The following is a 25,568-nucleotide window of genomic DNA, read 5'->3' as shown; positions in this document are numbered from 1 at the left end:
CTAAGAGAGGTTTACCTAGGTTTGTAGCTAGAGATGATGGTTGCCCGTGGAAAGTCCCGATTTGGTAGTTATCCATTGTAGGTAGGAGTCTGGATCTGGTAAGAGTTGTAGTATGAAAGCCAATACAGAGATTGTTTCTGTTATGAGAGTTTTTCCGTATTGGCCATATCTTGAAGAATATGGTGAGATTCCCTTCGAGGGAAGATCCAATATTCCAATGAGAGTCCTGCTTGGATTCACTCCATATCTTACATCCTGCAAGCTAGGTTTGATCAGCTCCCTTTTTTGGAATATCTCATGGCGATGATCCATCAAGGCCTTAGACCGAACGGTAAAGCATAAGTGACATGACTGTCGGGTTACTTGTTCCGAGCGGCAATTAGTCTGTTTGATGGTTTGAATTCTTGGAAACCCATCGTTCGGTTGAGGGTGGTGCAGTTACAAGAACCACTCACACGTGGCACCTTGCTTGGTACTGACCTTGCCATTCGACTCCAGGAGCTCTCTTAATGCTTTTGGTCGGTCAGCTCTTATCCTGGTTGCCTGCCCCAGGTTAGGTGGATCATGGACAGCCTTGTCAAGCCGCTCGGCTATCCCCGCATCTCAGGATAGGGTCATATATTTTAGCCATAATACTGTGAAATACTGTGATTGTGCTATTTTGCAATTTCTTCATTATGTAATTCAATTATGCAATATAACCCTGAACATCAGCATCTAGGTTTAACCCATTCATACATGCATAGGGCGCATTGTTGCGTAAGCACTTAGGCGCCCCTCGCCTTGGGTTGCTTTGACAACTATGGGTTTGACCCTCAAACTTGTTGGCTAGAGATCCAACATACAGCACCAAACACATAAAACAATTATCATTACCAAGCCTAACAGATTATAACAGTATATGGACCATAGCTATACTGCTCCCTACTCTAAATCTGTAACTGTAGTTGAATGACTCCTACTTAGATAAGTTGTTCTCCCACCTCCTTTATTATAGAAACAAAAGTGGTCAACCTCTCAACTACAGCCCTTAAATCATAATTAAAAAATATTAAGAAAAAAAGACTCTTAAAACTGCCAACCAACTATAATTAAGACAGGTAGACAGCTGAACACAGCCCCACACATTACAGAATTGAATAAAAAAAAAACATAATTGCAAGACCCCTCTCTTTATAATTTCAGTATAGTTTAATATAACCCAACCCATGTTCATACAGTTACCCCTATTTACCAAAAATAAAAATAATATACAGTTGCTTCTTCTTTGGAAACACCAATCTAACGAAGAATCAGACCCCCAGATTCTTTGCACAGATGCTTCTAATCACTCTCCTTATCCCTTTGTTATCACTGGATGTCTGGATCACCAAAACCCGACTATAAAGTATTCATCTTTCTTACTTCCTTTTCTTATTCTCTCTCTTTTTTTTTTTTTTTAGGGGTTTAGAAAGCTCGGATGGGAGAAAAGTTTCTGCAGACACGCCTGGCCTCCAAAGGCCCTCCAAGCCTGGTCGAGTGCTCCTTGTATGGGGTAGAACAAGCCCTCAAAAGTCCTGGTTGAGAGGCCTATAGATCTGGTACTCGAATAAGAAAGGAAATTAGGCTGGCAGGTGGGATCGATCTATATTCTGTAGCTGATCTTAGTCTCAGTTGAAAGCTTGTATTCTAGGGATCAAAATACTCCAATCTGATACTCAAAACACTCTCACAGTAGAAGAACAAGAGAAATAAGATTAAGATGGATAAATGTGGGGGGGATGGACTATCTCAGTCTTGGGCCTCTCACCCACAGTTATCTCAGCTGTTGAACATCCTATCTCAGGAGTAAGGAGAAGCAATGGATGTAAACTTCAATCTTTCATTGATTTCTAATGTGTTACATCAACTCCTCTTATAAGGTAGAGGGTACATCCTTGCAATTTAGAAAGAAACTCAAAATGGAAACTAACATGAAAATAGAAACTAACTGATTTAAGCAACCAAGTACTGACTTGTTCACTAAGAAACTAGCATAGAACAATAGACTCTCCTAGAAGACTAACTCCACACACTCTCTTCTACTTTGACTCGTCAAATCACAAGAGACAAGAAAGGCAGCAACAAGACAGCTCACAAGACACAAAATAGAAACTTCTCAGTGCAGCTGTAGGCTGGATAGATGGGCACTGCCAAGGAGCTTCTAGAAGGCCATCATAGAGCACCAGCACTGTTCACGTGAACAGTGTTCACGGGTTACTCATGAACAGTATTTTCCGTTTACTCTCTTCTTTCTCATGCCTTGATCTACATCACCACTTACATGGAAGAGAAATGAGAGGTCAATAAGCGATTTGATTTTACATAGTGAGAATAATGCCATGATTTTCTTCACTTATGGATGGTGGACTCTGTCAGAAATGAAGCAGGTTTTGGGGGTTCAATGATGGTAAACCTCCAGTTCTGGTAAGGTCAGCAAGACCATGGTCATCCATCTCCCTTCTGGTCACCGATAAGATCTCCAAGAATGACCAGACAACCAGGTTGATTTCGCTATTCCTTTCCATTGAAAAGAACTCATCTTTCTACACAAATCACCTTTAACCCATCATAAACCTTCGGTCCTCTCCTCCTCCTCTTCAGCATCAACTAAAAGCTGAGGGAAAACCAATTACTTCCCTTAACCACAGAGCTGCACAGCCTCCATTGATAGTACGCATACTTTGCCAACTTGAATTATGCAGAACTGTTTTGCTGCCTCAAATACTTAAATGACTTGTAGCTGCCTAGTTTAAGTTTATGTGAATAAAGGACCAAAGTTCTCCTCATTGATCTGAGAGGATTAGGGAATGTGGCTTAATTAGTGAAGGTACTCTGATCATTTGATATTAAATTAAACCAATGCAGCTACAAATCATTCTGAGGATTTGAATCATTAAGGTGTCCAAACCTTTCATATAAGGAAGCCTGAAGGAAATTTCCATGTGTTCATTAACTACCTCATTACATTTGGGGATATATACTAGCTTTACATAAATCACATTTGTTGCATAGTCTATACATTCAAAATAAATAAAAAATAAAAAAGACTTTCCATGGTTTAATAATATAACAATAGGACCTCTTGGGAAGTCCTCGTGTTGCATCCCTTTTATGGAACCTTATTACCATTTTTGCATAAGGAGGATCAAAGAAGTCAATTTTGTGGGCATTCTCAAACTCATTTGGAAAATTGTTTCTAAGCACAATGGGATTTGGGTTGACTGGGTTCACTCCTACCTCCTCAAAGGCAATTCCCTCTGGATCGTCCCTATCCCTCCGGATGCCTCCTGGATCTAGAGGAAAATCCTTGCCCACCGGCCTTTGGCTCTCAATGCCATCTCCTTCTCCATTGGCAATGGGCTCACCACCTCCTTATGGATGGACCCCTGGCACCCTGCTGGAATCCTCTCCTCCCTGATCTCCCCCAGAACCATTTATTCCTCCGGCATCCCGAAATCGGCTCTGGTAGCCCACATCCTCTCTCCTCTTGGGTGGTCCCCTCCTCCCTCCCCCCTCCTCTTCATGATCTCTGGTCTTCTCTCCCTCCGTTCCCTCCTGGGCATAGAGGTAGAGTAGACATTTGCACTTGGCTCCCCTCATCCAATGGGATGTTTTCCTCTGTGTCTACTTGGGCCTATGTTCGATCTCCGGGTCCTCTAGCTCCTTGGTGTAATCTGGTCTGGTTCAAAGGCCACATCCCCCGTCATAGCCTTACTCTCTGGAGATGCCTCTCTCACTGTCTCCCCACCTAAGCCTTCCTCATTCACCAGCATATCCCTGTTTCTCCCTCCTGCTGCTTCTGCCGCTTGGAGAGGAAGACATCAATCACCTTTTCTTCAAATGCCCCTTCCCTTCCTCTATCTGGAAATTGGTTCTTTCCATCCAGCAAACCCATCTTGGACTTTGACAGAGAATGGCTCTGGTTCGACATGACCTTCTCTAGCCCCTCCATCTGTGACAACATTGGGAAGCTTGCCTTCTCTTCCACCATTAGCCGCATTTGGATGGAACATAACATTCGTAGATGGTCGTCCAATTCTCGCTCCTTAGACAAGATTTGGAATGACATCTATTTTGATGTTACCTCCAAAATCCAAACCCTTCGTCTTAAGCCGGTCCTCAGCTCCCTTAGGAATAGACGTATCATTGCCTCCTGGAACCTTCAGATCAACACCCTGCCCCCTCCCCTCTAACCCCCGCTCCCCCCTCCCCCCCCCTCTCGCCCTTGCTTGGTCCTTTGGTTTGCTCCCTTGGCCCAGTCATCTGCTGCCTTCCTGGTTCTTCCCTCTTTGGTTCGGATGATTTTGCTTTGTTTTGTTTTGTTTTTGGCTTTGTAGGGGCTTAGCCTCCCCTCCCCCCTCCCACCTCCCCCCCTTGCATCCTTTGTATATTCTTCTCTCTTGGTAATGAATTAAATTATTCATCCAAAAAAAATATAACAATAGAAATCAGACTTGGTCCTATTCGAAACGAAAATTAGGGTCTAGCAATAATCAACCACTGTTCATCACAAAACATCCTCCTCCCCCCCCACCGCCATGATCTGACCTCCTCTGTCTACCGCTGGTGGCCATGGCCACCATCACCCTCACTCCTCCTCTTCCACCCCTTTTCTCCCTCCCCTCCTCCCCTCCTCCCCTCCTCCCCCTACCCTCCCCGCTTCCTCCAGCAAACCCTACCACCAAATCTTGGACTTCATGTTTCGAACCCTCTGCTTCCACTTCTAAAGACGACTTCTCCCTTCACTTCGTCCCGCCTGCCTACTTGGCAACAAGAAGATTGGTCGTTTTATGGCAGCATCCTTCTCAGCTGAAATTTCCAAATGGAGATACTATCTTGTGAGCCATTTTTTGGGCAGCCGGCCACCCTTCCATATTGTCAAAGGCTTCCTCTCAAAACAATGGATAGCTCAAGGCCAATTGGGAACTTTCCTCGGAAAATGGATTTTTCCTCTTCAATTTCTCAATTGAACAAGATATGCTCAAGGCCATGGAAGGGGGCCCTTGGCATGTTAGCAAAAAACCTGTTTTCCTCCACCAATGGAATCGCTATATGCGGATTCACAAATTAGACTACTGCTCCATTCCTTAATGGATCACCCTCCCAAACATTCCTTTCATTTCTGGCATGGAAAGGACCTTATCATTATTGGCTCCGTAGTAGGAAAACCCCTCTTTACAGACATCCAAACCAAGAGAATGCAGCATCTCTCCTATGTAAGAATATGTGTTGAAGTTTCTGCCATGCTGCCTCCCACCTCTGTAATCATCATGGATGACGAGGGTGCTGCCTTCCACTAAGAAATTAATTACAACTGGGTCACTCCTCATTGCTCTCCTTGCAAGATTTTTGGACACTGCTCGAAGAACTGCACCAAGCTGTCCCCTCTGGCTCCCTACAAAAACGATGCCATCCCCTCCTCTTCAGATAACCCCTCCAAAACCTCTGCCATAAATCATCCCTCCATGAATACCTCCACTTATCTCCCTCCATTTATCCACTAGCCTCTCCACTTCAACCAGACACCCTAGCCCATACCACCATCCCTTGCCAGATCACCACCCTATACCCTCCCCCACCATCCTAGTCGTGACTGAAGGTGGAGTAGGAAGTGCCGCCCAAAAGACAATCCTGCTTCAGCCTCTGTCACTCCCTTTAGTCGCCACTACTTGTCTGTCGGCTCTTCTCATGGACCTTTGGTCCATAGCAGATGCTCTAATGGACAAAATACTTTCGGCCCCCTCAAAGCCCTCGGTCCTACCACTATTGATGTCTGTCATTCCTTGTCGCCTTCCTCTGCTCACAGCCCCTTACCTTCTCCTTCTTCATCCTCTTTTTTTCCCTGGACATGTATCCTGATTCTTTCCTTTTTGAGAAATTGCTGGAAAAGATTTCCCCCTTTTATCTTCCCTAGGTAAAAACCTCTCTTCTCCTCTCTTGTAAGTACTTCCCCCTTTTTTACCCCTACCTTCTCCCGTTATTCCTCTTTCTCGCTCTTCCACTTTACCAATAACTTCTTCTCTGTCCCACCCCCTCCCTTTTTGGCCTCAGCCCATCTGCATCTTCGGCCCACTTCCAGCCTTCTTAAGACCTGCCCTTTTCCTGAGGCCCATCACCAACCTATGACCTATGGCCTATGACCTAGGGCATCACACTTCTTGGCCCATTAACCCAGTTTATTCGCTTGACCCTCATCCTCCCTTGACAACCTTTTTGGGTCCTTCGTCCCAACCCAACTCTCCTTCCTCTCAACCCGACAACCTACTGTCTTTCTCTGCTCCTACCTCCCCCATTAGATCCTTTATCTCCAAGGCTTCCCTCTTGACAGCCCCTCCCCTCTGCTCATGATACCCTTGTCGCGAGTCCCTCACCTCTAGTTCCTGCCGCGAGTCCTCCGACTCTGGTTCCTCCCGTGCCAATCACGACGATGCTTTCCTCTCACAATGCCTTACCCAGCTCCTGTCTTGTCTCCTTCCGCAGGATCCCGCCAAGCCTCTTTATTGACCATTCCGTCTCATTTTCTTGAGGCTCCCTCCTCTACCTTGCTCTTTAAGTAGGGGTAGGGCCAATCCACATCTTCAACAACAATAAATCCCTCCCCCTTGTTTGTTACTACTTCTATAGCCAGACCCCACTCCTGCTAGGCTCCCTCCAAGTCTACAACCTTCTCTAGTAGCTTCCCTGCACCTACTTCAATAACTCTAGTTATGCCTTCGGTTCCGGCCTCACCTGCTTCCCTCTTGACGCTTCAACAGGATCATGCCACATTTTCTTCTACCGCTGGACCCCTACGGACCATAGTTGTCATGGGCGCCAAGGCGAACCAAGGCGGTGTAGGGTTGTCTAAGCGCTTAAGCGAGAAGGCGCCCGCCTTAAGGCGAACAAGGCGAACAAGTGTTATTTTTTATTTTCCCTATTTTCTAACATTATTTAGTAAGTTATATATACCTTGTATCATAAAAAATCAAGATTAAGCCACATCAAGTCATTAAAAATCAACATTTAGCCACATCAAATCATAAAAAATTAACATAAAGTCATATTAAGTTATAAAAAATCAACATTTAGAGAAATGCTCTTATTCTATAATAAGTTTGACTGGTCAAATGATTTAATTTTTACATGAGACTTTTTGTATTAGTTATAACATAAAACCAACTTTCTAACAAGTCTAAGATTACTTATAATTTTATGAATATCAAAACAAAATATTATTTTACTGGACTTTTGGTTTTTAACAATGTTTTAACATGATAGAATTTATAAAATTTTCATAATTGAGAAAAACTCCAGCATTTAAAAGTTGAAAATTGTCTCTATAACCAAAATCCAGTTTTTGTTCTTGGACTGGGGGGTTGACTTTATATCCTTTTGGAATTTGATTTTTAAACTATTTTTATTGGATTAAAATAGGGGATATTTGCTTATTTATGAATAATATCTTAAGTAAATGAATGATATTTGGCATAAATAAGTGCCAAAACACAAGGTGACATGCAGTGCAACAAGGCGGCTGTCGCCTAGGCCCAGGCAAACCGCCTGGATGCCTAGTCGTCTTCTAGGCGACGCCTTGACAACTATGCTTTGGACCTCCTCATTTACAGGCACCTCTCACCTCCATGAGCCTCTTTCCCCCTGCCCTACTCTTCCAACAGGGGCAAGGCCATGCCACTACTTCTCCAACCATGAGTTCTAGCAAGGCCGCCTCTTAGTCAATGACCCCTACTGGCAGCTTCTCTACCCTAAGAGACTTCCCCCCATTCTTTCCCACCCTCTCTCCTTCTCCGACAAGTATCACGCCCATGGTTTAAAGTGTCTCCGATACGATACCCCTCTGATACAAATCTTAAATTTAACCGACCAACACAACAACTGATATCAATACTTTAATCCTTGATCTTTAGCATATCTTAAGCATATGTCCGATACGATATGATATCCTCTTATATGTATCTTAAATTTAGCCGGCTGATACGGTGACCGATACCGATACTTTAATCCATGACCATGGATTAAAGTATCTCGATACCCTCCGATATGTATCTTACATTTAGCCAATCGATACGAAAACCGATACCGATACTTTAATCATTGATCACACCCCACCACTTAGTCACCTCCCCCTCCCTCCCCCCGATCTTCTCCCCCCACCCTCATTAGTTACTGTAGGCAACATCGTAGCCAACCTACTCCCCACTGATGTAGATCCCCATCATGGGATCCATTACCGAAGAAGGAAGAAGCAGCCTTGAAGCTACCGGCCAGCATAGGAAGCTCCCTTGTGCTGCTATTTTAGTTTCCTAATTTAGTAGTATGGTCATGTTTTTTGGAAGACCCTATGGTTGAAAACTAACACCAAGTTAAAGTTTTCTATGGCATTTCATCCTCAAACAGACGGTCAGACGGAAGTGGTGAATAGAAGCCTTGGCAATTTGCTCCGTTGCCTAGTTTGTGACTATGAAAAGAAATGGCCTTCTATTCTTGACATAGCTGAATTTGTATACAACAGTCCCGTCAATCATACCATCGGTCATACACCATTTGAGATTGTTCTTGGTCTTCAACCACAACGACCGGTTGACATGGTACCATTGCCACTTCATGCCTGTGTTAGAGTTAAAGCGGATGAGTTTCTGAGGCATATCATGGAGATACATGCTAATGTTCGTCGTCGCATAACCATTAGTAATGATGGGTATCAGGCAAATGCTAACCGGCATCGCAGTTATGTGGAATTTCAGCCAGGTGATATGGTTATGGTTCAAATTCCACCGGAGAGTTTTCCTCCCAGGACTGTGCACAAGCTCCATCCTCAGAATATGGGTCCCTACAAGGTCTTGAAGCACATTGGTCCTAATGCCTACATGTTGGAGTTGCCTCCTACCATGAAGATCAACAATGTCTTCAATGTTGTCGATCTTACACTTTATGTGGGCCATCATTCTGATGACGGAGATACGGAGCATACTTTGAGACTTCCCCAATTTGTGACCCCTAAGAATGATGTTATTGAAGAAGTTCTTGACAACAAGTTCACTACTGTTAGTGGTGGCAAGAGTTACTACTCATTTCTAGTCAAGTGGAGAGGACGTCCTCGACAAGATAGCACTTGGATCCATGCCGATGATTTTCAGCGTCATGATACGGATCTCTACGAGTGCTATATGTCCTTCATCCATTCTTCGGAGATGAATGATTTTAAGAAGGGGGAAGTTGATGTAGATCTCCATCATGGATCCATTACCGAAGGAGGAAGAAGCAGCCTTGAAGCTACCGGCCAGCATAGGAAGCTCCCTTGTGCTTCTATTTTAGTTTCCTAATTTAGTAGTATGGTTATGTTTTTAGGAAGTCCTATTAGCTGCTATTTTTTTTCTAAATTAGAAGTTGGTGGTAGTTTTTATTTTGCATTAGTTTCTCTTTTGAATTAGTTGCTAATTGCATTAGTTTCTATTTTGAATTAGCTTCAATTTTCATTAGTTGCTAATTGCATTAGTTGCTATTTTGATTTAGCTTCTATTTTCCTTGGTTTCTATTTTGTGTCAAATTTCTAATTTTTGTAATTCAGACCTCTATATAAAGAGGGTTTCTGTAGACACAAATTACAATTGAATTAATGAAGTTTGCTACAGTTATTGCTTGCTCCCTCTCCTAAGAAAGAAAGACAAACAGCTGGGATAGTTGTGGGTGAGATACCCAGGCTGAGATAGCCATTCCCACCCACATCTATCTTGCTTCTAATCTTCTTTTCTTTTCTTTTCTAATTTCTGTTATTGTTTACTGTGAGGAGAGTGTGTGGATTAAACTAAGCTTATTTGAATATCTGAAGTGAAAAAGGTGCAGATCTACTCAACCAGCCAGCAGTTTTCAGAAATCTTTTTTGGGGTTTTGTTCAGCACCTTGACCACCCTACTTGATCCAGGTTTGGGGTCATTCTGAGCTCTTCCCTTTCATCTGTAGGTATTCCTATTTCTGGCCTGACCGAAACCCAGATCTCTCTTGGGTATCAATCTCTGTTATTGGTTTTGTTACTGGTTTATTCTCTGATATTATAAGTAGACATTTGGGGTTATTTTTCTGGTTTTGTTTCCCCTTGTTTGCTACTCTGTTCTGATTCTGTTGGGGTTAATTAGAGAGTTCAGATTTGGAGTGGTTTGAGTTTTTTTATCTTGGAAGTTGTTTACCTAGTGTAACCTACTTCTACATTACCCACCCTTCCCCAGCTACCCTCAGCTCCTCTGAGGCTCTTTTGCCCCTCCCCTCACCGTGAATTGTTGGTCCATCTGGATTGTCCGGGGTCTCAATTCCTCATCCAAGCAATCTAAGATCCTCTCCCGCATCAAGGTCTCTCGCTTTGTTCTCTACTATATCTTGGAAACCAAAGTGCCAGAAGCCAATGCCTCTCGCATTGCCTCCTCCATTACCCCCGCTTGGTCTTTCCTCTCCCACTATTCCTCCAGCCTGAGCGGGAGGATTTGGACCTCATCCAAATCTCCATTATTTCTTCTTCCTCGCAATTCATCCACCTCTCAATCATGGACTGATGTAGATAAGTCACTTAATGGGCTTATTTTATTGCAAATAAGTCTTGGGTTGGGTTATGTATGTGTTGAGCCTTTGATCCCATGGGTTTTCTATGTAATGAGCCACTTTAATGGGCCTAAAATATGGGTAGAAAGTAAGAAAACGGGATTTAATTCATTAGTTTAGTTAGACTCTTGTTTTGAGTCTATTTCCTTTGTTATTTCAGTTTTAGTTAATTTAGGTTTCCCTATTAGTGAATGACTAGTTAGTTATCTACTCCATTTTGGAGTTCTTGTCCTACTCCACGTTGGAGTTATAGTCCTAGTCCTATTATGAGTCCAAGTCCTGCTAAGAGTGTCTAGTCCTATCTGGAAACTAGCTCCTAGTTATGATAGGATATTAGGATTGTTATTTTGCCCTCTTTAAATAGAGGAGCCTATGTACTCATAATTTCAAATTTGAATAAAGAATTATTACAGTCAATTGCTTCTAACAACCGAGATAGTTGTGGGTGAGATGCTCGGGCTGAGATAGCCACCCCACCCACAATTCTCTTTGTTCCCTTTTCTTTCCCTACTTTTATTTACTGTTATTATCCCTTACCTGCTGTGAACATCACTAAAGAAATTTTCAGATCTGTAAAAGCAAGCAGAACCATAACCGACCAGCTGTGAAAGTCAAGAATTGAAGATCAATCGATCTCCTCATCTCCTTGTTCTATGAGCTGTTCAAACAGGCCTTTTGAGGATATATTCTAGGCTGTCTAAGGATCAATCGATCCTCATCTGAGGGGCAGTCCATCAGTCCAGAAGTGTTTCTTGAAGAACTTCTTCTATTTCTCTCTCCTAAGTCTAAAAATCAAGAAAGTGCATAACTCCATAACCAGCCGTCAGAAGTCTTTGATATTTGGGGGTTTTTATACCCTTACTGGGGCCTACACTCGACCAGGATTGCAGCTCAATTGGAGCTCCACAGCCCCGGCCGCACCTCTCTCTCCAGCCCTATCACAGGCTATTCTCTCTCCTATCAATTTGGGTTTTGGGCTGTGGGCTGGTTTTGCTCCTGCATGCTATTGTATCCTTGGGGGTTTATTTGATGATCTTATTTCTTTGTTTCTTGGTCCTATTTGTCTTGTTTAGGGTTTATAAATTGTGGGGATTAGTTTCTTGTAATCTACTCCTGCATTACGGATGCTTCTAATGGCAACCCCCTCTTCTTCACTACCATCTATGGCCTTAATAGAGGCCTTGAGTGTGCCCCATTCTGGGAGGATCTTAGACTTCTAGCCCCCCAAGTTGGTTCCCATCCTTGGGCTGGGGTGGTGACTTCAATGTGGTTCGTTATGCCCATGAAAAGATTGGAGAATCTAGCTTAGACTCCTCATCTGCTGAGGCCTTCAACTCCTGCATTGAGGACTCTAGTCTAAATGATCTCCAATGGTCTGGCATTAAGCTATCCTAGCATAGTAAAAGATCTGGAGCCAACCGCATCGCCTGCAAATTAGACCGAGTTTTGGTCAATGAAGCTTGGCTCTCTTCCTTTCCCTCCTCCTAGGGGTGTCAATTTTGAGCCCGCACCAGTAGGCCTGACCGAGCCCAACACGTTTATGGCCCGACCTGGACTAGCTCGATTAATAAACGTGTTGGGCTTGAGCCTGACATGTTTATAAAACGGCCGTTCACGGTGCAGGTAGCTAGCCCTTTGAGCGCCCGACCGAAATGACATGTTTATATGCCCGGCTTGAACTAACTCGTTGTAGCCCGACCCAGCCCGACCCCTTTTAATATTACATAAAATTCCTATTTTGCCACTACTTGTAAGAAACTAATTAAGCTTTCTTACCCTTTGCTTTTTAGTAGGATTTGATTTAATTAAACTTTATTTTGTAAGTTGTAATAGTCATAATCTCTTCTTTTTCTTTGTAAAGAACAATCATAATCCTCACATCACTTTTCTTCTTTATTAAATATTTGCGTCACATATTTCTAGGCCTTCAACCCACATAAGAATAGAATTTTAGGATAGGCGTTTGAAACCCGTTTAGACTTAAATAGGTCTATAGCCTGGTTAAGGCCCGTTTGAAGCAGCCCGATTAAAGGCCAACACCGACCAGCCGGATTATAAACTGTACCACGTCCCCCAAAGCTAGACCCATTTACTTAAACAGGCGTTCACGATGCAAGGCTTTTAAGTGGTCAAGCCCGATTAGGCCCGACCGGTTGACGCCCCTACCTCCTCCCATACCACTTTTGACCCCCTCCAACATCTCTGACCATGGCCCTATCTCCTTGTATGTTCATCCCCTCGTCTCCTTCGGCTCTAAGCCTTTCAAGTTCTTCAATATGTGGACCCATCACACAGGTTTCCTCCCTATTGTCAAATCTGCTTGGGAGAAACCTGCCCATTCTTTCTTCTCCCCCTTCATCACCTTTGCTCATACGCTCGAGAATGTCAAACTTGCCCTCAAGGACTGGAACTCCTCCACTTTTAACATCATCTCTTCTTGGGTTACCTCCTGTACGAACAAGCTGGAATCCACCCAATTCCGACTTCAATCTGATCTCATCAATTCCTCCCTTGCCCTTGAAGAGAAGGAGATCTCCATGGAGCTTGCCTCCCTTTTGGCCCAAGAAGAAAGTTTTCTCAAGCAAAAGTCCCACACTAAATGGCTTGACCTTGGTGATTAAAATTCATCCTATTTCCACAAATCCCTGAAAGAAGTGACCAACTCCAACTCCAGCTCCATTCCTCAGCTATCGGCTAGAGATGGCTCCATCTTGCGGGGCCATGATGCCATCAAGGCCAAAACTATGTCCTACTTCACCAACATCTTCTGCCCCCTTCCCTCTCCCATTCCCACCCCCCTGCCCCCTTATCCTCAACAAATTTATCCCCAACGACCTTGTCCCCTCCCTCCACCCTATCCCCTTTGATTATGAAATTTATTGGCCCTGATGGCTTTAGCATGGGCTTCTTTTCTTCTTGTTGGGACATTATTGGTGATTACCTCACCAAAGCCATCAAGAGTTTCTTCTTCAACCCCTCCCAAATCCAAAGCATTAATCATACATTTCTCTGTCTAGTCCCCAAAAAGGGAGCCTCCTCAATGGCGGACTTTAGGCCAATCTCCTTATGTAATCTTTTGTACAAGTTCATCGCCAAATTCCTAGCCAATTGCCTTCGGCTTGTCGTTGACTCTATTTTCAGTGCTAACCAATCGAATTTCATTGTCGGTTGGAGCATAGCTGATAATATCATCCTTTGTCATGAGATTGTTCGAGGTTTTGATAGGAAATCACATTCCCTTTGGCCCTCCTCAAGATTGACATTCACAAGGCTTTCGATTCCATCAAATGGGATTTCATCTCTAGAGTCCTTGCCATGTCCTTTCCCCCAACCTCTGTCAACTGGATCTATTCTTCTATTTCCTCTCCCAAATTATCCGTTATTGAGAAAGGCTCCCTGCAGGATTCTTCTCCTCCTCTGTCGAGATCCTACAGGTTTGTCCCCTCTCCCCCTTCCTTTTCAGTCTCGCTCTTGAGGTTCTCTCAAGATCCATCCAATCTCATACTGATAATCTTCTTATCTCTACCATCCCTAATTGTAAAGCTTCCAAGCTCACCCACCTTAATTTTTCCGATGATTAATAATTTTTTCTCCAAGGCAGATGAGGTTTCCATTAATTCCATCATGTCCTCCCTCCATCTATTCGAATCCCTTTCAGGCCTCTGCATCAATCTCCTCAAATCCCACCTCTTCCCTACTGGTGTTCTGACTCCAAAGCTCACCTCCTTGAGCTTACTAGTTTATCTCTTGGCTCCCTTCCTGTCAAATACCTAAGCCTTCCCCTAATTTCTTCCAGGCTTACTACCCATCACTGTACCACCATACTAAGTAAAATTTGCAAAAGGCACAGCTTTGGAAAGTAAAGCTTTTGTCGTATGCAGGTCAAATGGTTCTTATCCAATCATTCCTCCAATCTACTTACATTTACTGGTCGGGAGTATTCCAACTTCCCAAATCCATCATCAAAACCACTGAATCCCTCTTCTGCACATTTTTGTGGAAAGGTTCCGATTCTAATAAATTCCTCCACGCCATCCGTTGGTCCATTATTTGCCTTCACAAGTCAAAAGGAGGCCTTGGCTTTATAAGAATCAAGAAGAAGAATCAAGGATGCAACCTCTATTGCCATCCTCAAGCTGATCCAGAAGTTGGTCTCCAAGCAACCCAGTATCTAGGTCTCCTGGGTCTACTCTTCCCTCGTTTGCAAAGACTCTCTTTGGACTTCCAACATCAACCCCAATTCCTACTGGGTATGGCAAGATCCTTCATATTAGGCCTCTTGCCTTGACTATCATTAGATCTCACATTGGTAATGGAGTTGGTACCTCGTTCTGGCTTGACAACTGACACCTGGCTGGGGTGCTCTCCCTGATTGTTGGCCATAGATCAGTCTACTCTTCTAGTCTCCCTAGATCTTCTACAATCTCCTCAATCATCTCCCATGGCTCTTGGTCCCCTCTTTAAGCATCCCTTCTCTCGCTCCCTCCCCTCCCTGCCCTCTTCCATCGGAGGTGATCATATGTCTCCCTCCTCCTCGGGTTGCTTTTTCTCCTCTGCTTGGAACTTTGTTTGGTCGACCAGTCCCACCATTCCCTGGCCTACTTTGGTTCAAAGCCCGCCACAGTTTCACTAGCTAGAGGGCCCTCTCCAACTGCCTTCCCACCCAATTCTTCCTAATTTATATGTTTCCCCTACCTACTGTCTTTGCTGGAATGGTCTAGAGGATAGCAACCATCTTTTCTTTGAATGCCCGTTCTCTTCTCGCATCTAGAAGTGTGTCCTTGCCAATTGCTGGCCTGCTCGGAGAAGGCCCCTCCCCCTTCAACGAGAATGGGTTTGGACTGATAGGACTTTTTTTGGGATAGCTATTTGCGCCACTACTAAAAAACTCACCTTTGGGGCTATCAACCATATTTGGATGGAGGGTAACCTTTATAGATGGACTTCCAACTCTAGATCCTTCGATTAGATTTGGAATGCCATCTACTTTGACGTCCCTCCAAGCTTAGCACGATCCCCCATAGCTCGGCTGTTGATTTCCCAAGGAGTAGGCTTATTGTTGTCTCTTGGGGCTTACCTTTGTCAGTTTGTCCATCTTGACTCCCCCCCCTCTTTAAGGTTGTATTTTTCCCTTCCCCTGCCCTTGTGGCATTGTATATCACTTCCCCCCCCCCCACCCCCTCTTTTTTCCCTTCTTATTAGATTTATTGCTCACCTGGAAAAAAAAAAGAAAGAAGCCATAACACAAGTGACCTGATCAAATTGAATGTAAAAGAATTGAAAATTAACTAAATATTGTAACAGTGTAACACACCCGAGTATTTGAGACAAGATTGTCAACAATGTTCTTCTGCTGATCCAGCTGTGCCTTCAATGCAGTTGCATTATCCTGTAAAACAGTATGAACCAAATGGCATGTGATCAGGCTCAATCAATTAGAACAAACAATAGCCAGTATTTTTTCTTTCCTATGTATAACCCCCCCAAAAAAAAATCTTCATTACAGTCAGAACATGCCTCAACTTGTACCGCAAACCTGATATGAATCTATCTGATACTGATCCTGGCTAATCCTCTGAAGAGAAGGCTTTAAAGAAATTGATTTTTGGAAACAATGTAGTCAGTATTTCCATTTTCAGGTGAGAGAAGAAGAAATATCACCGATCCTACCAATAATTTGAGACCCCGACTGCAGAAGTTCCCCTTAACAAAAATAATTTTCAGAGCTTCACATCTTGTTTACCCCATAGTGACCCCATCCCCCCCTCCTCCCCCCAAAAAAAAAAATTAATAATAAAAAGAATGGATGCAATCTCTGACACCCAAAAAGTCACTTCAATGTATGTTAAGAAAATATTTCCTGGCTTTTCTTTTAAGAAAAAACTCAAATTATCGGAAAATGAAAGTGAGACCAAGAGATGTATCATTGTTTTTCACTCATTAGGTTAATTTCTTGATTTAAAATGTTCCACCGGAAAATTAAAATTCCAAGCAGCGTGCTTTTTTTTCTTTTATAATGAACTGCTTACAGCATATGATTTACGCCTCTTAAGGGCTTCACGAGCAAGATCCTCATCTCCTTTACCAAGAGCAAGTTGTGCCCTACGATACCTGTGTCCAAACAAAGAACAAGTGGTCACATATTTGCATTAACCAACGTCCAGAGGTATGGAAAAAATACCTAGAAAATATTACCAATCTTCAGAAGCCTGTTGTGCAGCTTTATATTTGTTTTCCAACTGCTTCTGGGATGCCAGCACCTTCAGAAAAATGACATTTTGCATAACTACAAAATAATTAGAAAGAGAAATGGAGAAGAAAAAAAGTTCAACATTGCTGCTACATACAGGGGAAGGAATTTCAAAATCCCTGTAGAAAATTCCAAATTTCCTTGAGTTCCTCTCTTCCTTTTCCAAAGTGGGGGAAAAAAAGGAAGCAGAAAATAAAGAAAACAAGTGGAGGTGGGGGGAAGTCAATGACAATGACAAACCTGAGCTGTGGCTTGCCGCATTTTTGTCAAGTCATCATTCATTTCAAGCACTGTTTGCTCTAAGATCTTCTCTGGGTCTTCGAAAGAACTTACGATTGCATTTGCATATGACTACATTTGTGGCAGAAAGCAAACTATGTTGGAGAATATGGATGAAATAATAGACTGAAGCTGTTACAGTATATTGTTAAATGGAAGCTATGTCCCCACATCTCACCTTGATAACTCTAGCAAAGCGGTCAAACAGATTCATCTGAGCACCAAGAGCTCCCCTACCTTGTCCACTACACCTGGATCTAGTAGAATAGGTAATGCGCATCCCTGCCACTTACGGTAGCCAAATTAAAGATTACATACAAACAAAAGTTACAATTTAGAAAACACCAACAGAAAGGCGATACAACAAAACCAAGAGCAAGGGGAAGAAACAAAACCAGAAAGATGATACAACAAAAACAAAGGGGGGGCAAATGAGCGGAAGGTCCCAAGATTGGGCCATTAACCTTTTTTTGGTTGAGCCAGGGTTTACTGCACATTTATGAAGAAGTTTATTTTGAACCTCAAATGAGATGATGTCCCAAATTTTTTCAATAGTGCGGGATGAAGTAGACCATCTCCTTTTATTCCCTTCCCAATTATGATGAAATTATTTTGAATATTTGAGAGTTGAAACTGTATAATTTTGAGAATAAACAACATTGGAGTCTAGACCAGAGAGAGAGAGAGAGAGAATATCCTTTTGCCATAAGAGTTTGATTCCATTGGGATTGGAACCAGCTGAAAATTTACAAAAGGAGAAACCAGAACTAGAAGACTGCCAGAATTCCTAGTCGTTTGGAAACTGAAATATCTTGTTCCTGTTTACGAGTCATGATTTGAAATTTTGATCCAAATTTCGCGAAATATTTGGTTTCAAGAAGCCTTGAAATGAAACAGGAGTCAACTCTATAGGCAACCCATATTTCGACCAAAGTTTCAGTTATGTGGAGTCCGTCTCAGAAGGCATCCAAACCAAGTGGGTGTTGTTTGGTGAGTTGCCATTTTTGGCAACCTTCGTGGGTGTACTAGAGGCTAGAGCCAACACATAGTGATGGTAAGTGTTTGGTGGTGCTGGAGAGCTTGGGTGGAGACAAAGCGTAGTGCAGTGTGTTCAGATGGAAGCTTTTCTGCACATACAGAATCTTCATGGATTTTTGGAGCTGCCTTCTAATTGGTATTTGCAAGAGCTCAAATCATAAGAAATGAAGATCTCTTAAGTTAGCATTCCAAGGATATTTGAATAAATTCAATCTGATATCAGAGTTGAAAGTTCTTCGCATGATTATCAGTCATGGCATGAATGCTCAAGGTAGCTGTCTCTACACTTGTGTCAGACTGGCGCTCAGTTTTGGGACACGTGCATAGGACCTGTGTTGTTGGTGTCTTTATGAAAAATGTAGCCCTTCAAGTTTTCTTCACGTAGGAAAAAAATTCTGGTCAATTGGAGTTCGTGCGAGGAAGATATGGAGATTTGAGTGTACATACGTCAAAAAATGATGGAGACAAGTGTTCTCGAGCTCTGACAAAGGCCGACGTGAGTTGCTCTCAGTCCGGCACTCAATGAGGCTCAACCAATGTCAAGAAAAAACTCATCCCAGGCTGTTTTAGATTAATCCAACATCGGTGAGGGTTCATTTGAAGCTGGTTAAATTTAATTTGGTGCATGTTGACATGAGTTTGGTTCACGTCACTTTGGATGGAATTTTGAGCATCTTTCAGGCATAATTAGAGGAAGGCTATTTCTATGAAAGTTGTAGCTTTTCTAGTCTACTTTCAAAGCAAGAAAAATCAGCCTAATCAGAGATATAGAGAGTGATGGGGACATCAGTCCACGATATCGAGTATACTAGAGGAGGCATCGCAGAAGACCACCCAGCCTAGACTCTATTTGGCTGGATGGATGAAGATTAGCATTGGGCCCACCTTGGAGAGTCACTCAAGGACTCCACGATTCTGATTTCCTTGGACAGCTTCATATGGGCCCCACTTGAGCATTCAACGCAAAAGGGAATTGCTAGTCGGTTTTTTTTTTTCTTTTAATTACTTAGAGTAGGACTCTTTTACCTAAAAACATTGGATTAGATTAGGATTCTTTATTTATTCCATAAACTATTAGATTCTGATATGGATATTGAATTGTAAGACCTATGGCAAACTTTAGTGAATGAAAAACAAAAAGCAGTTTATGCGCATGAAATTCTCCCCCCCCCCCAATCGTCTCTTCTCTCCCCTCATTGAGGATGGCATCTCCTCCTCTCTCTCTCTCTCTCTCTCTCTCTCTCTCTCTCTTCCTCTACTTCAATACTTTTTCCTTTTTTTCCCCCAATCCCTGAATTTTCCATGTTGTTATTACAGCAACATAAGCCATTTTTTTATTCTTTTTTTTTTTTTTTTTTCACGACTCAGTCGCATCCCCCCCCCCCAACCCCTGCTGAATCCTTTTGTCTTGCTGTTACTTATCCCTCTGCTGAACCTATGCATAAGAATATTACTGGTTTATACTTATTGGACTGCAAGTTAAGGGCTGGGTTAGTAACTTCTACTGCTGGGATCTTGAAATGCATGCACCCGATTGGCAATTTACTGCTACATGTTTCCATCCCCATATTGCCTAATTGAAATCTGTTGGGTTGATGCTAATGCTTAGGATTTTTATTGCTTATTACTGCTGTAATTTCCTGGTTTTAAATCTACACATAACTCATGTATGTTGCTATTTTCCCTTGCTTCAAACCTATACCTGAGTTCAACCTACGTTAGTGTTGCCAAACTAATCAACCTTTATAGAGACTCACACCTAGGGTTCTCCCTACATCAATTCTGGTATCAGAGCATGGTTGTGATGAGTAGGTTGTTGCTGGTTTTGTCCCTATGTCTTGCTTACTGAGATCCAATCTCCGTCATAACCTTTCCATAGTCGAGTTTGAGTTGAGGGAGTGCTACCATAGGTTAGAAGACACCATCTTCCTCCTTAGTTTGGTTGGACCAAATAGCATAGGACACTACTCCCACCAAAAGCACATCCTTGAGAGGGACATCTTTAGTCTCAAGGTTGAAAGAGCCAACTACCTTTCTCAATTGGAGATTAAGTAGGTCTTGAAACGTAGCATGGCAACAATAACTTGGCTGCCCCCCCTTTTATGCCCACCCGTAGTGGTAGAGCATACCAAGAGATGTCAAACCCTCCTAACACCCCCATTCCGCCTGAGCAATGGGCAATGTTCAACAGAACGAAGAAACCTTAAGAATCCTCCAACCTAACTAGACTGAGTTGGTTGCTACTATAGCTGATCGGGAAGCACAGGTTGCTAATCTCCGAAACATTACTACCAGACTTGCTACCATTGAGACATATGTCCTAAACTCAGACGGGCAGCAGGGCCACAATGCTCTAGGCACTGGACCTAGGATAGGAGTTCCTAACCCCGAGGTGGAGAACCATGACAACCACGCTAATGGTTATAACAAAATAGGGGATAACTTCCTAGGCACGGGATGTGGTAGAGGTCGGAGTAGAGGTCGTGGACAACCTGGTCCAAGGCACCACAAACCATATGGAGATTACGACGGTTTTGAACAATATGACAGGGGTTATAATGTTAGGCGAATGATCAAGGTAGATGCCCCTTCCTATGATGGTCCAATCGATGCTAGAGTCCTCTTAGACTGGATTAAGCAGATGGATCGATACTTCAATTTCTATGATATGCCTGAGGAAGTCCGCTTCAGATTCACTAAATTCAAGTTTAAAGAAGTTGCCCAAGACTTCTGGACAAACCTAGAATACCAAGAGATCAATCTAGGACTTGATCCAGTTACAACATAAGCAAAGATGCAGGAGAGGCTCAAAAGGGTGTTTCGCCTATTACCTATAGGCTATAATTGTTGAATGACATGAACACCCTGAAGCAAGGGAAACTGACTGTGAGTGAGTACATAAGCAAGTTCAATGAACTGAAAATTAGAAGTCATATTCGTGAGGATGTTGAGTAGACACTTTCCAGGTTCCTTACTATGCTCAACTCCGAAATCCAGTCACGTATGGCACCCCACCTGGTGCGAGATGTTCCATAAGCCCTCCGGATAACTCTCGAAGTAGAATCCTCCATGAGGACTTATCCTCAAAAGAAGAGCTTCCAGGCTGGGGAGTTCCACTTTTGGAAACCCCTCTAAGGTTCATCAAGATTCCGAAACCACCTGTTGTACGACAACGTCAATTTGATAACAAGGGAAATTGAATATTGGGAGAAGCACCCAAGAGGAGTGGTCAACAACAGTGCTTCAAATGTCAAGGGTATGGTCACTTCTCTAGGGAATGCCCCAACAGAAATCTTTATGTAGGAAAGCAAAACCTTGAAGCTGATGACCAAAAGGGCTTTCAGGACAATAAGTATGAGGACCATAGGCCAGGTGAGACCATATCTGATGAGGAGGTCAAAGAGGTTGATAACCTCAAGCTCGGTATTGTGCGTTGCATGGTCTCACAACCTAAAAACAACGACGATTGGCGATGAACCAACATCTTTATCACTTATACATGTCATCAAAGCAAGAATTGCCACATCGCCATTAACAACGGAAGTTGCATGAATGTGGTCACCAAGAGCACTGTTGCTCGAATGGGCCTCAAGCCAGAACCCCGCCTGAAACCTCACAAGGTTTCCTGGGTAGATCAGTCTGCTATTTCCGTTAGTTTGAGGTGCCTAGTCCCTTTGCACTTTGCAGGATATTAGGACCGAGTGTGGTGTGATGTTTTAGAGATGGATGTTGCTCACATCATCCTAGGAAGGCCATGGTTATATGACCGGGATGTCACTAATTATGGGAAGTCCAACACTTATGTCTTTGAATTTAAAGGGAAGAAGATTAGACTAAACCTTAGTTCCCCTAAAGAAGCAAAGGTCCCCGAACATAAGGGAAGTACCTCTAAACAAACCCCTCCCAAAACACTCTAACATCTTAAGTCGACAACAGTTTGAAGGAGAGTGTAGAGAGTCAGGGATTATTTATGCTCTAGTTTCCATACAGAGTAATACTGTTACTTCAAGCAAATTTATTGAGGCTACTAGAGAAGTACAACCCTTGTTAAATAAGTTTGAGAGGCTATTCCCTGAGGAACTACCTGACGAACTACCACCTATGCATGACATCCAGCACGCCATTGACCTAGCTCCAGGATCCTCTCTACCAAACCCACCCCCATTATCGTATGTTTCTCAAAGAACAAGCCGAACTTAAACCACAAGTGGATGACTTGCTACAAAAAAGGGATTCATTAGGGAGAGCCTTAGCCCATGTGCGGTACCTGTCATACTCACGCTAATGAAGGATGGCACTTGGCAGATGTGTGCTGATAGTAGAGCCATCAATAAGATCACTGTCAAGTATAGGTTCCCTATCACTAGGCTCTATGACATAGTGGATATGATGGTCAACTCATCGATCTTCTCAAAGATTGATCTTAAGAGCGGGTATCACCAGATTCAGGTTAGGCCCGGAGATGAGTGGAAGACAGCTTTCAAAACAAAGGATGGCCTTTCGAATGGTTAGTCATGCCTTTTGGCTTGTCCAATGCACCTATCACCTTCATGAGGATAATGAATCAGGTGTTATAACCATTCATTGGCAAGTTTTTAGTGGTCTACTTTAATGACATCATCATTTATAATAAGACAAGACAAGCCAAAAGGTATGACTAACCATTCGAAAAGGCCATCCTTTATTTTGAAAGTTGTCTTCCACTCATCTCCGGGCCTAACCCAAATCTGGTGATACCGGCTCTTAAGATCAATCTTTAAGAAGATCGATGAGTTAGCCATCATATCCAACATATCAAATGCACCTAGAACCTTCATGAGGATAATGAATCAGGTGTTACAACCATTCGTTGGCAAGTTTTTAGTGGTCTACTTTGATGACATCCTCACTTGGATCATTTGAAGCAGGTTTTTCAAGTGCTTCTGCAAGAAAAAATTTATGCCAACCTCAAGAAATGCACCTTCATGAGTGACCAAGTCATCTTCTTAGGATTTTTCGTGTCAGCACAAGGAGTATCTGTTGATCCTGAGAAAGTAAGAGCAATTGTGGAGTGGCCAGAACCAACTAATGTCTATGAAGTGTGAAGTTTTCATGGTTTAACTACTTTCTATAAGAGATTCATTTACCGGTTTAGTTGTATCATGTCTCCTATCATGGATTGCATAAAAAATGAGTTTCAATGGACTAAAAGTGCTACAAAGGCCTTTACTAAAAGTAAGAAGTTAAAGACGGAGGCCCCTGTCCTATGTCTCCCAGACTTTTCTGAGGTCTTTAAACTAAATTGTGATGCATCTGGTATTCGAATAGGTGGTGTCCTAGGACAAGAAGGGCATCATGTTGCTTACTTTAGTGAGAAGCTTAATGATGATAGGCAATGCTATTCGACATACGACAAGGAATATGCGGTTGTCCAATCCCTACGCTACTGGCGACATTACCTTCTACCGTAAGAATCCATGTTATTCTTTGATCACCAGGCTCTGAGGTACCTGAGTACCCAAAAGAAGTTAAACCAAAGACATGCTAAGTGGGTCGAATTCCTCCAAGAGTACGCTTTGTACTCAAACATCGACCTGGTGTTAAGAATACTGTAGCGGATGCATTAAGCCGGGTGAATATGTTCCTTAGTTGCACAAACGCTAGACGTCGGGTCAATGCACTACTCCAAACCATGAGTATAGAGGTTATAGGATTCGAGCGAGTCAAGGACCAGTATCCCACCTGTTCTGATTTTAGTGAGTTGTTCACTTTGAGTGGAGGTAATCCTGTTAGTCACTCGGATTATTTGTTGAGAGATGGCTTCCTTTTTAAAGGAAGCAAGTTGTGCATTCCCAAGACCTCACTCCAAGATTTCCTGATCTAGGAATTGCATACTAGGGGAGTCGTCAGCCACTTCGGTCGGGAGAAGACCATCACCCTTATTGATGACCGATTCTTTTGCCTAGGTTTAAAGAGGGATGTTGCTAGAGTTGTGAGTCAATGTAGGATATGCCAAACTGCTAAACAGAAAAAATAGAACACCACCTAGTACACTCCCCTTCCCGTGCCCCGTGCCCCGTGCCCCTTGCCCCATAGCAAGACCTTAGCATGGATTTTATGCTTGGTCTACCAAAAACCTCCAGGGGACATGATTCTATCTATGTGGTTGTGGACCGCTTCATAAAAATGGCACACTTCATTCCATGTTCCAAAACCTCTGATGCGTCAATAATGGCCAAACATTTTTAACGAAGTTGTCAAGTACCATGGGTTGCCCCTAACCATAGTATCCAACAGAGATGTTAAGTTCACCAGTCACTTTTGGAGGACCCTATGGCGGATGATGGGTACTAAACTTTGCTTCTCCTCTGCTTTCCACCCTCAAACTGATGGCCAAACAGAGGTTGTCAATAGGAGTCTAGGGAACTTGTTACGTTGTCTCATAGAAGAGTACCTCACCAGTTGGGATCGAGTCCTTACCCAAGCCAAGTTTGCATATAACAGTTCTAAGAACCGAACCACTAGTTTGTCACCCTTTAAGATCTACTTAGGGTACCAACCCCGAACACCTATGAACCTCGTCCCTGTTATGTCTAGCTCTAGAACTTCCCCCGTCAGCCGAATCCTTTGCACAGCACATACATGATTTACATGCAGATATTATAAGATGACAGATAACATTAAGCAATGATCAATATAAGTCCAGGGTAGCTGTGCATCAATGACTGCAAGAATTTCAAGAGGGCGATATGGAGATGGTTAGAATCAAACCGTAGCAATTTGTCAAAAGAAAAGCGAAAAAACTCCATGCTCGTAGTGTTGGTCCTTTCATGATTCTTAAACGAGTAGGTACCAATGCTTATGTCCTTGATTTGCCAGCCGATATGGGAATCAGCAATGTTTTTAATGTAGAGATCTTGTCCGTTTCCACGATACGCCTACTACTATTTCCTTTTACCCAGATGACCTCGAAGACTTTCCTTTTGTGCTTGATGACACTATTGAACACACCTCTTCCCTTCCCTTCCCCTTCCCCTCCCCCTCCCCCTCCCCTCCCCTCCCCTCCTTATCACCTGTACTTAAAATTGCAAAGGGAGATGAAGAAGTTGAGAACATCCTTGATGAGAAGCTTGTGTCCACAAGAGATGGAGGTTTACGAGAGTTATTGTCAAATGGAGAGGACGCCCCGAGACTGACAGTACGTGGATCACTATGAAGAAGCTTCAGAAGCTCAATCTGGACATGCTTGAGTATTACATGATTCTTAATTCACTGATGGTGAATTCTTCCAAGCCGGGGAGAGTTGATGGGGACATCAGTCCAGGATATCGAGTCTACCAGAGGCGGCATCGCAGAAGACCTCCCAACTTGGACTCTATTTGGCTGGATGGATGAAGATTAGCATGGGGCCCAC

The 25,568-nt window shown here is 43.1% G+C and overlaps 1 protein-coding gene across 2 annotated transcripts in view; it reads right to left on the bottom strand.

Annotated features, from left to right (window-relative positions):
* Positions 1-25,568, bottom strand: part of LOC122067105 (probable membrane-associated 30 kDa protein, chloroplastic) — a 90,748-nt gene that overhangs the window by 50,563 nt on the left and 14,617 nt on the right. Inside the window, exons 2-6 of one of the 2 annotated variants that reach the window (XM_042630951.1) lie at positions 17,316-17,425; positions 17,099-17,209; positions 16,804-16,868; positions 16,638-16,719; positions 15,923-15,997 (exon numbers count right to left, since the gene is read on the bottom strand). In XM_042630951.1, the coding sequence (XP_042486885.1) occupies positions 15,923-15,997; positions 16,638-16,719; positions 16,804-16,868; positions 17,099-17,209; positions 17,316-17,425 (443 nt within the window). The remainder of the gene's footprint in view (positions 1-15,922; positions 15,998-16,637; positions 16,720-16,803; positions 16,869-17,098; positions 17,210-17,315; positions 17,426-25,568) is intronic. The other variant, XM_042630957.1, reaches the window with a different exon arrangement.

Source organism: Macadamia integrifolia, chromosome 2 (assembly GCF_013358625.1).
Source record: "Macadamia integrifolia cultivar HAES 741 chromosome 2, SCU_Mint_v3, whole genome shotgun sequence".
Lineage (NCBI taxonomy): Eukaryota > Viridiplantae > Streptophyta > Magnoliopsida > Proteales > Proteaceae > Macadamia > Macadamia integrifolia.
Note: the sequence above shows the minus strand (reverse complement) of the source record. Positions and strands in the feature narration are given on the sequence as shown.